At 66.0% G+C, this 14,859-nt stretch overlaps 1 protein-coding gene across 1 annotated transcript; it reads right to left on the minus strand.

The window, feature by feature from the left end:
* Positions 1–1,433: 1,433 nt before the first annotated feature.
* NR1D1 (nuclear receptor subfamily 1 group D member 1) lies at positions 1,434–9,223 on the minus strand. The gene is made up of 8 exons (XM_063178723.1): positions 9,137–9,223; positions 6,271–6,618; positions 6,106–6,194; positions 5,877–6,021; positions 4,644–5,107; positions 4,336–4,521; positions 3,115–3,325; positions 1,434–1,912 (listed from the first exon to the last, which is right to left on the minus strand). Exons 1-8 carry the CDS (start codon positions 9,162–9,164, stop codon positions 1,713–1,715), a joined length of 1,671 nt encoding a protein of 556 aa, XP_063034793.1. The 5' UTR covers positions 9,165–9,223; the 3' UTR covers positions 1,434–1,712.
* Positions 9,224–14,859: the final 5,636 nt, after the last annotated feature.

The raw sequence follows: 14,859 nt of genomic DNA on the forward strand, positions 1-14,859 counted from the left end.
TCTTAAACCCCCACCCAGGGGCCTGGCTCGGGCGGGGGGGCCCGGCTGGGATCCCCAATTTGGGGGTCCCCACTTTGAGGGGTCCCAGTTTGGGGGTCCCGGCAGCACCGGCTGCGGGCGGTGCAATAGGAGCCCAACACTAACGCCCGCCCTGGGCGGGGGGCACAGGTTCGGGGGTTCGCCCCCCACCCCTGGCACAGCACCGGTCCCACCTCGTGCCTTCGGGCCACGGGCGGGGCCGCGGCACCCGGGCGATGCCCCCCGCGCCCGGCGGTGCCCGTGACGGTGCCGCGGCTGTGCCATGTTGTCGGTGCCAGTTGGCACAACGCCGGTGCCACGGCCACGCGTGTCGTGCCGTGTCAGTGCCATGGCAACTCCCGCTGGTGCAATGAGGGCACGGTGCCGGTGCCATGGCCGTGCCGGTACCGTGGCCATGCCACGCCGGTGCTGTGGCCGTTCCAGCGCTGGTACCGTGGCCGTGCCAGTGCCGGCACCACGACCGTGCCATGCCAGTGCTGTGGCCGTTCCGGTGCCGGTGCCGTGGCCGTTCCGGTGCCGTTCCATGTCGTTGCGGTGCCGCTGCCGTGTCCCCGCGCGTCCCCGCGCACACTCCGCGCGACGCCGCGCGCTCCCGTCGCGACACGGGACGTGTCTTAATCAGCCCCCGTGACCACCCCCCATCCCCGCACACGCGGGGCCCTGGGGCAGCTTGTCCCGGGCTGGGCGGGGGGCTCAGCCCGGCCCCCCCCCCCCCCCACCCGCTGCCCACCCGCACGCCCCCCACCCACCCTTCACACCCCCCACGCCCCCCCCGGGCCGTCCCCGCGTCTCCGTCTCGCGTCGCCATCGCACGTCCAGCACCCAGCGTTCGGTCCCGGGGGGCCACAGCGGTGCCCCCCACCCCTGCGCCACCTCCCCCGGGTCACCCCGCGTCCCCCCTTCCCCCCGGTCCCCGTGTCCCCCTGTGTGTCCCCCCCGCCCCCCAAGCACATACCTCATGGCTCCAGAGCTGCCCCTGCCCGCGGGCATCGAGCCCGGCCAGCACCTGGCCCAGCACGGCCCGGCTCGGCTCGGCGCGCCCCACGCGGGGTCCCCCACTATGCAGGGTGCTGGGGAGGGGGGTGGGGGGGGTGGGTTTGGGGTGGGGGGGGGTCGCGGCCGGCGTCGCTGAATGTAGGGGCGCGGGCCGGGGGGGGCCGTGGAGCCCCCGTGACAATCACAGTCTGTGACGTGCGATTTTAAACCCTTTTGTGTTTTGGTCAGGATTTTAAAGAAAGATATTTTTATGGTAATTGTTGCTGGTCTATTTTACTATATATTTATGTAATAAATATATGATGAAAAAAAAAAAAAAACCAACCAACCAAACCCCACCCCCCCCACTCCCCTCCCCGACCACCCCCTCCCCTCCTCTCTAGACCCACCCCCCCCTCCCCAGCACGGCTCTGTGTCCCCCCCCCGGCCGCCAGAACGGGGGTGTCGGGGCGAGGGGACCCCCCCGGCTCTGCCAGCGGTGCCGTGGGGGCGGTGCCCGATTTGGGGTGGGGTGGGAGGGGGGGTCCCAGCATCCCGGCGCCCACCTCGGGGTGAATCCCTGCGAGTCCGACGGGGTCGGTGCTGCCCCGGGGGAGGGGGGGGAGTCTGTGTGTCCGTCCCCCCACGCTGTGGTGTATGTACAGGGGTGCGCGGGAGGGGGGTCCGGGGGGGGGGCACTACTGGGCGTCGATGCGGAAGGAGAGCAGCTTCTCGGAGTGGAGGTTGTTGAGGGTGCGCAGGTCCGGCAGCTTCAGCAGCAGTTTGGTGAAACGCGAGGTCTCGGCCGGGCGCGTCTTCAGCACGAGGGCGCGCAGGGCCCGCAGCAGCGTCTCCTGCAGCTGCTCCACCGAGGCCGTGTCCTCCATGCCCGAGCGGTCTGACGAGGCAGGGGAGGGGAGGGAACACCTCAGTTCCACCCCCAAAACCTCCTGATCGCACCCGGCATCACCCTGATCCCAGCGCTGAACCCCCTGATACTCCCCCGGTATCACCTCAATGCCACCCAAATCCCATCCCTGAATGCGCCAAACAACCCACTAACCCCCTGATCCCAGCCCCAAACCCCTCGATTCTTTTCCAAACTCCTCGATTCTTTTCCAAACTCCTCTGATCCCAGCCCCAAACTCCTCCATTCTTTTCCAAACTCGATTCTTTTCCAAACTCCTCTTCTCCCAACACCAAACCCCTCGATTCTTTTCCAAACTCCTCTGATCCCAGCCCCAAACCCCTCGATTCTATTCCAAACCCCTTGATTCTTTTCCAAACTCCTCTGATCCCAGCCCCAAGCTCAATTCTTTTCCAAACTCCTCTAATCCCAGCCCCAAATTTGATTATTTTCCAAACTCCTCTGATCCCAGCCCCAAACCCCTCGATTCTATTCCAAACCCCTTGATTCTTTTCCAAACTCCTCTGATCCCAGCCCCAAACTCCTCCATTCTCTTCCAAACTCGATTCTTTTCCAAACTCTTCTCCCAGCACCAAACCCCTCGATTCTTTTCCAAACTCCTCTAATCCCAGCCCCAAATTTGATTATTTTCCAAACTCCTCTGATGCCAGCCCCAAACTCCTCCATTCTCTTCCAAACTCAATTCTTTTCCAAACTCCTCTTCTCCCAGCACCAAACCCCTCGATTCTTTTCCAAACTCCTCTAATCCCAGCCCCAAATTTGATTATTTTCCAAACTCCTCTGATCCCAGCCCCAAACCCCTCGATTCTTTTCCAAATCCCTCGATTCTTTTCCAAACTCCTCTAATCCCAGCCCCAAATTTGATTCTTTTCCAAACTCCTCTGATCCCAGCACCAAACCCCTCGATTCTTTTCCAAACTCCTCAATTCTTTTCCAAACCCCTCAATTCTTTTCCAAACCCCTCAATTCTTTTCCAAACCCCTCGATTCTTTTCCAAACCCCTCGATTCTTTTCCAAACCTCTCGATTCTTTTCCAAACTCTTCTCCTCCCAGCCCCAAGCTCAATTCTTTTCCAAACTCCTCTGATCCCAGCCCCAAATTTGATTCTTTTCCAAACTCCTCCGATCGCAGCCCCAACCTCCTCGATGTCCCCAAAATCCTCCCGTGCCCACCTGCTGAGACCAGGACAACGGCAGTGAAGAGCCCCAGCTCCTCGTCACTGAGCTCGAGGGCGCTGAGCTTCTCGCTGAAGTCGAACATGGCCCCCAGCAGGTCTCCCATGCCCATGGCCCACAGCTCCTCCAGCCCGTACCGCGTGCGGCTCATGAACGTCACCGTCTGCTCCTTCACGTCGAAGAGCGACGCAAAACGAACCATCAGCACCTGTGGGCAGGGGGCAGGACGTGGGACAGGGCACCGGGCAGAGCTACGGGCACCGTGCTCCATGCCAGGGACATCGGTCTCCATGTTACAGCTCCCAAATGTGGGGCACTGCCGTGCCATGGGGCAGCAGGCAATGCCAGGGGCATTGTGCGATGCCATGGGTTCTGTGATCCATATTGTGACCATCAAATGTGGGGTGCCATGCCATGGGCACTGTGTGATGCCATGGGCACCATGGGCACTGTGTTTCATGCCACGACTCCCAAATGTGGGGTACTGCCATGCCATGGGCTCTGTGATCCATATTGTGACCACCATATGTGGGGTACCATGCCATGGGCACTGTGTGATGCCATGGGCACTGTGTTTCATGCCACAGCTCCCAAATGTGGGGCACTGCCATGCCATGGGGCACCAGGCAATGCCAGGGGCATTGTGCCATGCCATGGGCTCTGTGATCCATATTGTGACCACCAAATGTGGGGTACCATGCCATGGGCACTGTGTGATGCCATGGGCACTGTGTTTCATGCCACGGCTCCCAAATGTGGGGCATTACAATGGGGCTTCATGTTAGCCCGTGGTGCCCAGTTGTGGGGTGCCATGCCATGCCTGGGGCATGGTGCTCCATGCCACAGCTCCCAAAACGGTGGCACTGCAGTGCCATGGGGCGCTGTGTAATGCCAGGAGCACTGTGCTGCATGCCACAACTCCCGATTGTGAAGCACTGCAGTGCTGCAGGGCTCCATGCCAGTCCTCAGGGCACTGTGCCATGACAGGGACACCGCGCTCTGTGCCACAGATCCCAAATGTGGGGCACTGCAGTGCTGTGAGGCACCAGGCAATGCCACGGGCGCCGTGGCTCTCAAATGTGGGGCACTGCAATGCCACGGGGCACCTGCTGTGTTCTGGCCCGCCGTTCCCGCGCTTTGGGGCTCCGTGCCAGTCCACGGGGCACCCCGTCAGTCTGTGGGGCACCATCGAGCCCTCACCGTTATCCCAGGACGTACCTCAAAGGTGCCAGCCTTGAGCAGGGTGACCTGGTCGTGCTGGGAGAGCGCCTGGAAGCCGGGAATGTGCTTGGCGAACTCCACGACCTCGCGGACGGCGGGGGTGAAGCTGAGGGAGAAATCCTCCCAGATCTCCTGCACGGAGCGCCCGCTGCGCCCGGGCACGTGGCTGTTCATGGGGCACGCCTGCGGGGGAGCGGCGGTCAGCGGGCACCGGGGGCACCCCCGGGCTCTCCCCACCGGGGATGAGGGGGTTGATGCGATTAGCGGCTAAAAGCAGCCCTGGGAAGGGGAGCGGGAGCGCTCACCGGCAGGACGTCCTTGGGGCCGCGGGGCCAGGGGCACCCCCGCGGGGCCGGGGGCTCGGGGTAGGCGGCGGGGCACAGCCGGGGCTCGGGGGGCCCGGGGGCCCAGGCGGGGGGCGCGTCCCAGCGCAGGAGGCCGCTGTCGCAGGCGGGAGGGGGTCCCAGCTTGTCGTGCGCGTAGATGAAGATCTCCTTGTGCGCCTTGGCCACCTGCGCGATCACATCCTCGGTGGCCCCGCCGGGGCTGGGCGAGCGGGGCGGCGTCAGCTGCTGCGGGAACTGCGAGAAGCAGGCGGGGGGAGCGAGCGGAGGGGGGCCGGGGGGCGCTGCGTGCCCCCCGCCCGCGGCGGGACCCTCGCCGGGCCCCGGCATCGGCGGTGGGGCGCTGGCCATGCCGCCCATGGCGCTCTGCATCTCCGCCAGCATCCGCTGCTTCTCCCGCTTGGGGATGCGCCCGAAGCGCACGGCTGGGGGGGACACCGGGGTTAGGGGGACGTCGGCGGATGGCGGGGACACCCCCATGCCCCCCCAGACCTGCACCATGAGGGGGTGATGGGAGCGGGGCTGCATCCCTGCCCTGGGTTTGGAGGGGACACACAGCCTTAAAAATTGAATACTCGGTCCTGGAGGAGACCCAATATAGGGGGACCCATCCCGGGAGGGGACACGGAGCTTTTAAAAATTGAATACTCGGTCCTGGAGGGGACCCAACATAGGGGGACCCATCCTGGGAGGGGACACGCAGCCTTAAAAATTGAATACTCGGTCCTGGAGGGGACCCAACATAGGGGGACCCATCCCGGGAGGGGACACGGAGCTTTTAAAAATTGAATACTCGGTGTATTGAATTGAATACACAGAGCCCTGAACATAGGGGGACCCATCCCAGGAGGGGATGTAGAGATCTGAGTAGAGGAGGATGCATCCAAGGGAGGGAAATACAGCCTGGGTGTTGGGGGACCCGGTGTGGGAGGGTCAGCCCTGGCCATGGGGGGGGACATGCAGCTCTGGGCACGGGGCACTCAGTCTTGGAGGGGACACGCAGCCCCGCATATGGGGGGTGCCAGGAAAGGGGGACACATCCCTCGGGACAGGCACAGCACCCGGCACAGGCGGGGAGTGGCTCCAGAGGGGAGGCACAGCCCTGGAGACATCCCGGGAAGGGACCAGGGAAATCCCACCCCCGGAGGGAATCCCCGGCTCGGGACGTCACACGAGGGGTCCCTCCGAGCTCACCATCACGGGACATGCCGACCAGCAGGCACTTCTTGAAGCGGCATTGCTGGCAGCGGTTGCGGTTGATGCGGACGATGGAGCAATTCTCGTTCTTGAGGCACTTCTTGTACTGGATGTTCTGCTGGATGCTGCGGCGGAAGAAACCCTGCGGGGCGAGCGGGGGGCATCACTGGGGGTCCCCGCAGTGTGACAGGGGCTCCGTGCCCCACCCCCGGCCCCATCCCGGTACCTTGCAGCCCTCGCAGGCGTGCACGCCGTAGTGGAAACCGGAGGCGACGTCCCCGCAGACTTTGCAGAGCAGCACCATCCCGTTGAGCTCTGCGGGGGGACGGGGGTCAGCGGGGTCCAGGGGCGGGGAGACGCCCCCTGCCACCCCCCCGGGAGCCCCACTCACTGGTGACGGTGCTGCCGGATTTGCTGGGCGAGCTGCGGCGCCGCTCGTCCGCGGGGACTGGCTGCACCCCGGGGAAATTCACCGAGGAGCTGAACGAGGAAGAGGAGGTGGAGGAGGAGGAAGAGGATGACGAGGAGGAGGAAGGGGAGCCGTCTTCATGAGGGGCCAGCGTGGCTCCGCCATAGGCGCGGGAATCCTGGAGGGAGCCGGTGGGCGATGGTGGGAAATAGGTGGGGAAGGGCTGCGAGCCCGACTGGGAGCTCCCGTTGGAGCTGTCGCTGCACAGGGACACGGGGCTGGTGCGGGTGGGAGAGGCGCCGCTGGAGCCCACGTAGCTGATCACCCCACCTGCAGAGAGAAGGAGCCACTCATGCACCGAGCCGTGCCGGGCTCAGCCTCCCCCGCCTCACGGAGGTGGGTGGGATGCCCAGGGAAGCACCCCAAATCCATCAGCGATCAGGATCCGTGGGCATCCCGCGCTGCCACACGTGCGCTGAGCCGTGCCAGGCTCAGCCTCTGCCAGCTGAGGAGGGGGAAACCCCTCGGAGGGCGATGGCAGCCCCAGGCGGGGTGGGATCCGTAGGGAAGCATCCCAGATCCACGGGCATCCCTGTGGGCCAATTATGCGCTGAGCTACACCAGGCACCGCGGGGGTGGGGGGGACGCCCCCCGGAGGGGAATCGCAGCCCCACGCGGGGTGGGGTCTCCAGGGAAGCGGCCCGGATGCGTCCCGGATCCGCGGATCTCCCGCTGCGCCGCACGTGTGCCGCCCACCCTGAGTCAGGCACCGCACCCAGCGGCAGCCACGGGCCGCGGCCCCACGTGCGACGGGGACAGCCGGGTTTATCCGGGTACGTGCCGGCTGGGGACACGGGCAGGGCACCCCGGAATTGCCTGCAGCAGGAATGTGGGCTGGGAACCCTCTGCAGAGGTGAAATCAGGAGGTCACGGAGTTGCTGCTGCCGTTCCTGGCTCGGTGCCTGCAGCTCCCGCCCCACGGCTCCCGGGACGGTCCCACGGCGCAGCCCCCCCCCCGGTACAGAGCCCCCCACGGCACTGGGGTGCCCCCAGTGCAGCCCCTCCATGACACCAGCGCAGCCCCCCAAACTGGGGGGGGTAAGTCCGCACTGCAGGACTGAGGAGCTGTGTGAAGACCCCCGAAAATGGGGAGCAGGACGGGGGGGGACACACGCGTGGCCCCTGGCTGAAGGCACAGCCGTTGTCACCCCACTCACGGGGCAGGGACGGCAGCACCGGGACACGGCTCCGGGCTGGGACACGTGGATGGTGATGTCGGGGACACACGGGATCACCGGGGCCATGTGTCTCCCGCCGCACACGGTGCCGCTGGCACAGATGCCACGCGCCAGAGCCAGCTTGTCACCATCCCCCCTTCACTGAGCCATCTCCAAAGGGGGTCACCGAATTGGGGACAGTGGGTCCCACCTCCAGGCCAGCTGATCCTGGCGACCCCCCCCCCCCCCCGCTGCTAAGGTACCAAAATAATTGGGGGGATCCCCGCACCCCCAAAGCCTCGGAACACCCATTTTAGGATTTTTAGAGTGCGGGGATTCCCCAGAAAGGCTCGCCCCAGAGAGAGGGAAACTCTGTTGACCCCAAAACAGAGGGAACCCCCCCAAACAGGCTCCCCGCAGCCCCCCCCGAGCTCAGGCGGCCTCACGCCGCCGCCCCACGTGCTCCAGCCGCACGTGGCCCCCTAAACCCCGCCCCTTCATGCTTTACCACGCCCACCCGCCTCTCATTGGCCAAACTTCGCCCCGCCCCCTCTCGTTGCCCCGGAGACAGAGCCGCCCCCCCAATGAACGGCGGCGTCCCCAGTTCCGCGCGTGACGTCATCGCTGATGTCATGCGCCGACCAATGGGAGGGGGCGGGGCGGGGCTGAGGGGAAAACAAACTCCGCACGTGGCAGCGGCGGGGAGGGGGACACGTGCGGGGGGGGGGACACGGGGGAAGGGGGGGGCACCGCCTCCGGTCCCCCCCGCCCGGTGCGCAGGGAGCCCCGACACGCGCGGCGCCGCCTCGGCCGTCCACGGGCTGCCCGGTCCCGTGGCCGCGGTGCCGCTGATAGCGACAACCCGGTCCCGTGGCCGCGGTGCCCTCCGGTCACCCTGATCGGTCCCGCCGCCCGGTACACACCGATCCCCGTGTCCCGGTTCCTGGACAGCCCGGTGCCGCTGCCCCAGGAGACAACAGCCGGACCCGCTTCACCCCCCTCCGGTTCCGCCGCCCAGGACACAACAATCCCCGCTCTCACCCTTCTACCCCTGCGTCCAGCACTCTCCGGCGTTCGGGAATCCTCGGTCCCGGTCTCCGGGACACCCGGGTCCCGCCGCGCTCCCCTCCGATCCCGCTGTCCGGGACCTCCCGGAACACAGATCCCCGTTCTCAGCCTTCCTACCCCCGCGTCCCGCACGCTCCGGCGTTCGGGACAGCCCAGTCCGGTCTCCATCCCTCCTGCCCCGATCACCGGAGCACCCCGGTGCGGGTGTTCACGTTGCCCCGGTGTGCAAGTCGCCCGGTACCGGCGCGCAGCCCTCCCTACCCTCCTCCCGGGGACACCCCGGCCCCGCTGTCCGAGCCTTACCCCGCTCCGCAGGACCCCCCGGTCCCGGTAGGACGGAGCCCCGTTCCGGGACGCGGTCCCAGCGCGCATCCTGCCCGGTCGGGCGTGCGGGACCCCTCGGTCCCGGTGTCCGGACCCCTCCAACTCGCGTCTCAAGCGCGCAGCCCCTCTCCGCGGTCCCGGGGCGCTGCCCCCCGATCCGCTCCGGTGCCGGGGACCGCTGCCGGTGCCGGTGCCCGCACGGTGGTCCCGGGGATGGGGGGCTCCGGCGGGGCACTGACCTGTGCTGCCGGCCTCGGGGGCCGCCATCCTGTCCCGGCCCCGTGAGCCTCCCGGAGCGGAGCCGCGCCGAGCCGTGCCGCGCCGCCGCCCGGTGCGGGCTGTTGTGCGCCCGCCGCCCGCCCCGCCGCCCCCCGCACCGGCCGCGGCTGCGCACTGGGCCGCACGCGGCGCCGCCGCCTCCCCCATGTGATTCCCGGGGACAGCCTCGTGCCCCAGTGACACACTTTCCGCCGGCGGCCCCGGCCCCGCGCCGCCGCTGGGGAGCCCGGGCACGGCGGGGACCCCCGCACCGGGGCCGCCCGACGGACCGCGGGGACCGGGACCCGCACCGGGGGGGACACGGGGCGCCCCGTGGGGCAGCGCAGCACGGTCCCCGTGCGCGCTGGGGACCCCCTGGCGCAGCAGTGTCCCCTGCACTGCGGACACTTGGGTGCAGCACCTGACACATCTGTCACCTGGCGCGACACCATCCCCCCGGTCACGGCACCGGCGGCGCTGTCACCTGCGCTGGCGACACCTGAGCGCGGCGCTGGCTGTCCCCTGCAGCGGGGACATCCACCGTCACTCTGCGTGCCACCTTCCCCTGGCGATACCTGGGCACCGATGCCACCCCGCATAACACTGGGGAGACACCCAGGTGCCTCTGTCACCGCTCAAATCGCAGCCCGTTGTCCTAGGGACACCCGGGCACCCCGCGTGGCACTGTCCCCTGCACTGGGGACACTCAGCTGTCCCTGTCACCCCACATGGCACCATCTCCTGTGCCCACCTGTTCCAGCAGCGCGGGTTGCCTGTGCATGGCACAGCCCCCTGCCCGCTGTCCCCACGCTGTCCCCACGCTGTCCCCGCGGGTGCCCGCTGTGGCACGTGCCTGGCATCCACATCCCAGCCTGGCCCCGCTCCTGGCTGCCGCGGGGGCTGCGGCAACGCCGTGCCAGGGCACAATTGGTGGCAGATCTGGGTCGCGGAGCCGGCCGGGGCCAGCCCAGCCCCGGTGGCACCGTGGGGCTCCCTGGGTGCTCCTCCAGGAAGGTTTTGGGGGGTGCCCATGTGCCGGGCGCTGCCCTGGCACCCAGCCAGGAGGAGAAGGAGCCGAACGCGGATGTGCCAGCGCCGGGAAATCCTCCGAGCTCATCCCGCAGGAGGGGAGGCCTCCGGTGTCCCTGCGGAGTCCCCGGGGAGGGGACACCAGAGCTGCGCACCCCAAACACCCCCTGGAACCCCTCAGCTGGCGGCGTCCGGGCTTTGCTGGGGGTGCTCCGGGATTTTGGGGTTCCCCAAGGCACTGGGGCAGGGGGAACACCCCGACACCCCACAGGACGTGCCCTTGCCCTGAGTCACGGGGCGGGTGCGCGGGGCCGCGGCACCTCCGGCCGGGAGAACCGCGGGAGGATGTGTGGGAACGGGGAACCCGGGGGGGACACCCCGTTCCTGGGGTGAAGGGACCCCCGTGGCCGCACCGCGCAGTGCCCCCGTTCCCCGCAGCTCCTCGCCCGCCTCCCGGCACGTTCCCGGGGATTATCCGTGACTCAGCCGCGCGTCTGGCTTGGGAAAACATCCCCGCGCACGGCGCTGCGGCACACGGCGCCGGGGATGCTCGCCTGAAGCCCGGATCCCCCCGGAATCCCCGGGACCGGACAAATCTTTTGGGGTCTCTCTGTGGGAACCCCGCACGGGGGGCTGTGAGCAGGGACCCCCCAGCTGGGCACAGCTGGGAAATTTCCGGGATATCCCCACTCTGGGAGCACCCATGGGAGAGGAGCCGCCAAAGCCATGGGGACAGGGGGGTTCTGCCGCTGACGTGAACGGGGAACGCCCCCAGAGGCCGGGTCTGTGTCTCGGGGGGCTCCCTGTGCACCCCGACATGGCAGCGCCCCGTGCCAAGCAGTGCAGGGCACGGAGGGGGCACCTGAACGCCCCTCAAGGTCGCCACGTGCCAGATTCACTCCTAAATCCTGCACTTGCACGGATCTGTGCAGCCCTGCACCCCCAAACCCTGCATTCCTGCATCCTGCACCCATAAACTCTGCATCCTGCACCCCAAATCCTGCATCCCGGCATCCCCAAACTCTGCACTCCTGCATCCCAAACTCTGCATCCCTGGATCCTGCATCACCAAACTCTGCACTCCTGCATCCTGCACCCATAAACTCTGCATACCTGCATCCTGCACCCCAAATCCTGCATCCTGCACCCCCAAACTCCGCATCCCTGTACTTTCCTGAGGATCCTGCAAGCCCAGATCCTGACCCCCTGTATCCTGCACCCCCAAACCCTGCACTCTTGCATCCTGCACCCCCAATCCGGCATCCCTGCATCCTGCACCCCCAAACCCTGCCCCCCTGCATTCTGCACCCCCAAACTTTGCATCTCTGCATCCTGCACCCTCAAACTCTGCACTCCTGCATCCTGCACCCCCAAACCCTGCATCCCAGCATCCTGCACCCCAAAACTGCATTCTGCACCCCCATACTCTGCACCCTTGCATCCCGCACCCCCAAACTCTGCATCCCTGCATCCTGCACCCCAAACCCTGTATCCCCGCAAATCCTGCACCCCTAAACTCTGCATCCCGGTACTTTCCTGAGGATCCTGCAAGCCCAGATTCTGCCCCCCCTGTATCCTGCACCCCCACATCCTGCACCTCCCGGGGTCGTGCCAGGACGCCGCGGGGTACCCCCCACCCGCCGTGGGGTGCCCGGACTGTCGGGGGGCACACACCCATCAGCCCGTCCGTGCCACCGGCTGTGCCCCTGCCCTTCCCGTGCCCCAGGTGCACCCCCCATTTCAACACTCGGCATTTCCCTCCCCGCCGCTGCTGCCGGGGGCAGGAGGCAGCGGTGGGGCCGGTGCCCGGTGCGGTGCCCGGTGCGGTGCCCGGTGCCCGGTGCCCGGTGCCGGTGCCGTGGCCGTGCCGCGTGACGCTCGCCCCGCTTCCCGGCCGGCGCCTGCGTGCCCAGGGTTTATTTTTACTCGGGGCTGGAGCCTTGTTTACCTTGTTGAACCTTTTCCAGGAAAAGCGGGGGGGTGTGTGTGTGTCTCCGCCGGGACACCGGGGGCTCGTTCCTGCTTATCCCCCCCTCGGCCCCCGGGGGCTGCCACGGGACGGGACCCCCAATCCTGCACCCCCAGCCCCACTCGGACACCCCCAGAGCCACCGTGGGGCTGCAGCTCCCCTGTGGGTTTGGGGACAGCGGGTCCTGCTGTGTCCCCGTGTCACCCTACACTCACCGAGCCTCAGTTTCCCCACTCGTAACTGAGCTTGGGGGGGGGGGCAACCAGAGGTGCGGGTGCAACCCAATTTGGGGGTCCTGCACCCCTGACCCCCAATTTGTGTCCCCGTTGGGGGGAAGAGTGGGGCAGGACCCGCAGTGGTGCTGTAGGGGCAGGGGAGTGCTCGGAGGGTCGGGTTTTGGGGTGTTTTGGGGCGGTTTTTGGGGTGTTTTGGGGCGGTTTTTGGGGTGTTTTCCTGCAGGGAGCAGCCCTGGCTCGGCCCCTGGCTCTTGGCTGGGGCAGCAGCTCCCGCTGCCAGATTCGTCCTCCCTCCCCGGGAACGGGAAAAATCGGGTAAACAAGGCATTCCTGGCCCCGGGCGGGGCACCCCGCGGCAGGTGGGGGCACCCCGAGACAGGCGGGGACACCCCGCGGTGTGCGGGCACTGCGGAATGGGGCAGAGCGGGGTTGGGGTGCAGAGAGACCCCAGGAAGTGCAGGGATTTGGGGTGCAGGGTTTGGGGGTACAAGGACCGACCCCCAAGAGGGGCAGGAGCGCACAGATTCGTGGATGTGTGGGATTTAGGGATGGATGCACCCCGGGAGGTTGCAGGGACCCCAAAGAATGCAGGATCAGGGGGTGTAGGGACCCCATGAGGATTTAGGGGTGCAGGGCCACAGGAAAGGTGCATTGGGATGGTTTGGGGGGGTCTCAGCACCCCAGGAGGGTTCGGGGGCCCAGAAATTGGGGTGACACTGTGACATGGCGGTGCAAAAGGGGTGCGGGACCCCGGGGGTAGGGGGGACCCCAATGTGTTCATCATGCGGGGGGCTCTGGGGAGCACCCCCAGGGGGAGGAGCCCTGGCAGGCGGGGATCCCTCTCACCTGCCCCCACCCCCCCCAATATCTCAGCGATGTTTGTGCCGATGTTTGTGTTCCCTCCGCAGCCTTGGGACCCCGCGGGAGGGGAGGAAAAGGCGGGTAGGGGGGCGGGACAGCAGCGGGAACTCCTTCATCCTCCACATCCCCCTCCTCAGACCCACCACCTGCGAGCCCTCCTCCCCTCTCCCCTTCCGCCCCAAGTCACCCCAAGTTTGACCTTCCCAAGAGTCAAACCTGTGAGCAAGTGGGGAGGGGGCCACCCCATTAACACCCAGCCCCCCCTTCCAAACCCACAGGTCACAGAGAGGCCACGGCGCCGTGGCCAGCGGCCGGGTTGGCATCTGTGCCAGCCCATGTGAGCGGGCTCCCTCCTCCTCCTCCTCCTCCTCTTCCTCCTCCTCCTCCTCCTCTCGCGGGGAGCCCTCTCCATGCGCGTCACGTGGCGCTGGCATGTGCGCCCTGCTCCATTTTTAGCCCCAGCAGCCTCCGTGCTGCAGAGCCATGTGCGGGCGGGTGCCGGCCGGCACGTGGGCCTGCCGCAGCGGGCACCGGCACCGGCACCGGCACCGGCACCGGCACCGGCCCGGGCACGGCGGGGACACGGCACCGTGTGTGCGGATAGGGATTTGTGTGTGTGTGTGTGTGTGTGTGTGTGTGTGAGCATGGTTCTGTGTGTGTGTGAGCATGGCTCTGTGTGTGTGAGCACTGTCATGTCTGTGAACATGGCTCCGTGTGTGTGAGCATGGTTCTCTGTGTGTGTGAGCACTGTCATGTGTGTGAACATGGCCCTTTGTGTGTTTGAGCACTGCCATGTGTGTGAATATGGTCATGTGTGTGTGTGGGCACTGTCATGTGTGTGAACATGGCTCCGTGTGTGTGAACATGGTTCTGTATGTGTGTGAGCACTGTCATGTCTGTGAACATGGTCATGTGTGTGTGAACGTGGCTCTTTGTGTGTTTGAGCACTGCCATGTGTGTGAATATGGTCATGTGTGTGTGTGGGCACTGTCATGTGTGTGAACATGGCTCCGTGTGTGTGAACGTGGTTCTGTGTGTTTGAGCACTGTCATGCATGTGAATGGCTCTGTATGTGTCAGCATGGTCACACGTGTGTGAACATGGATTTCTGTGTGTTTGAGCACTGTCACGTGTGTGAACATGGCTCTGTGTGTGTGAGCACTGTCATGCATGTCAGCATGACTGTATTTGTGTCAGCATGGTCACACGTGTGTGAACACGGCTCTGTGTGTGTGAACATGGCTATGTGTACTAACCCGGTCATGTCTGTGTGAGCACAGCCACACGTGTGTGCAACCACAGCCATGTACATGTGTGACCACATCTGTGTGTGTGTGAGCACAGCCACACGTGTGTACAACCACAGCCATGTACATGTGTGAGCACAGTGTGTGTGTGTGAGCACAGCCACACGTGTGTACAACCACATCCGTGTGTGTGTGAGCACAGCCACACGTGTGTACAACCACAGCACAGCCACACTCGTGTACAGCCAGGATATAAATACAAGAGCAGCCACACACGTGTGTAACACAGCCAACCATGGCTCTGTGTGTGTATGACAATGGCCACACACATGTGTAAACACAGATGTGCGTGTGTTTTTGAG

This window comes from Melospiza melodia, chromosome 30, assembly GCF_035770615.1.
Source record: "Melospiza melodia melodia isolate bMelMel2 chromosome 30, bMelMel2.pri, whole genome shotgun sequence".
Lineage (NCBI taxonomy): Eukaryota > Metazoa > Chordata > Aves > Passeriformes > Passerellidae > Melospiza > Melospiza melodia.

What these genes read in the sequence shown, in the direction of transcription:
- NR1D1 (XM_063178723.1), bottom strand. Translation starts at nt 9,164, where the DNA reads ATGGCGGCCCCCGAGGCCGGCAGCACAG. An exon ending in ATCCGGCAGCACCGTCACCA is followed by an intron (nt 6,195 to 6,270) that starts GTGAGTGGGGCT and finishes GTCCCCCCGCAG; the next exon opens with AGCTCAACGGGATGGTGCTG. An exon ending in GGTCGGCATGTCCCGTGATG is followed by an intron (nt 5,108 to 5,876) that starts GTGAGCTCGGAG and finishes TGTCCCCCCCAG; the next exon opens with CCGTGCGCTTCGGGCGCATC.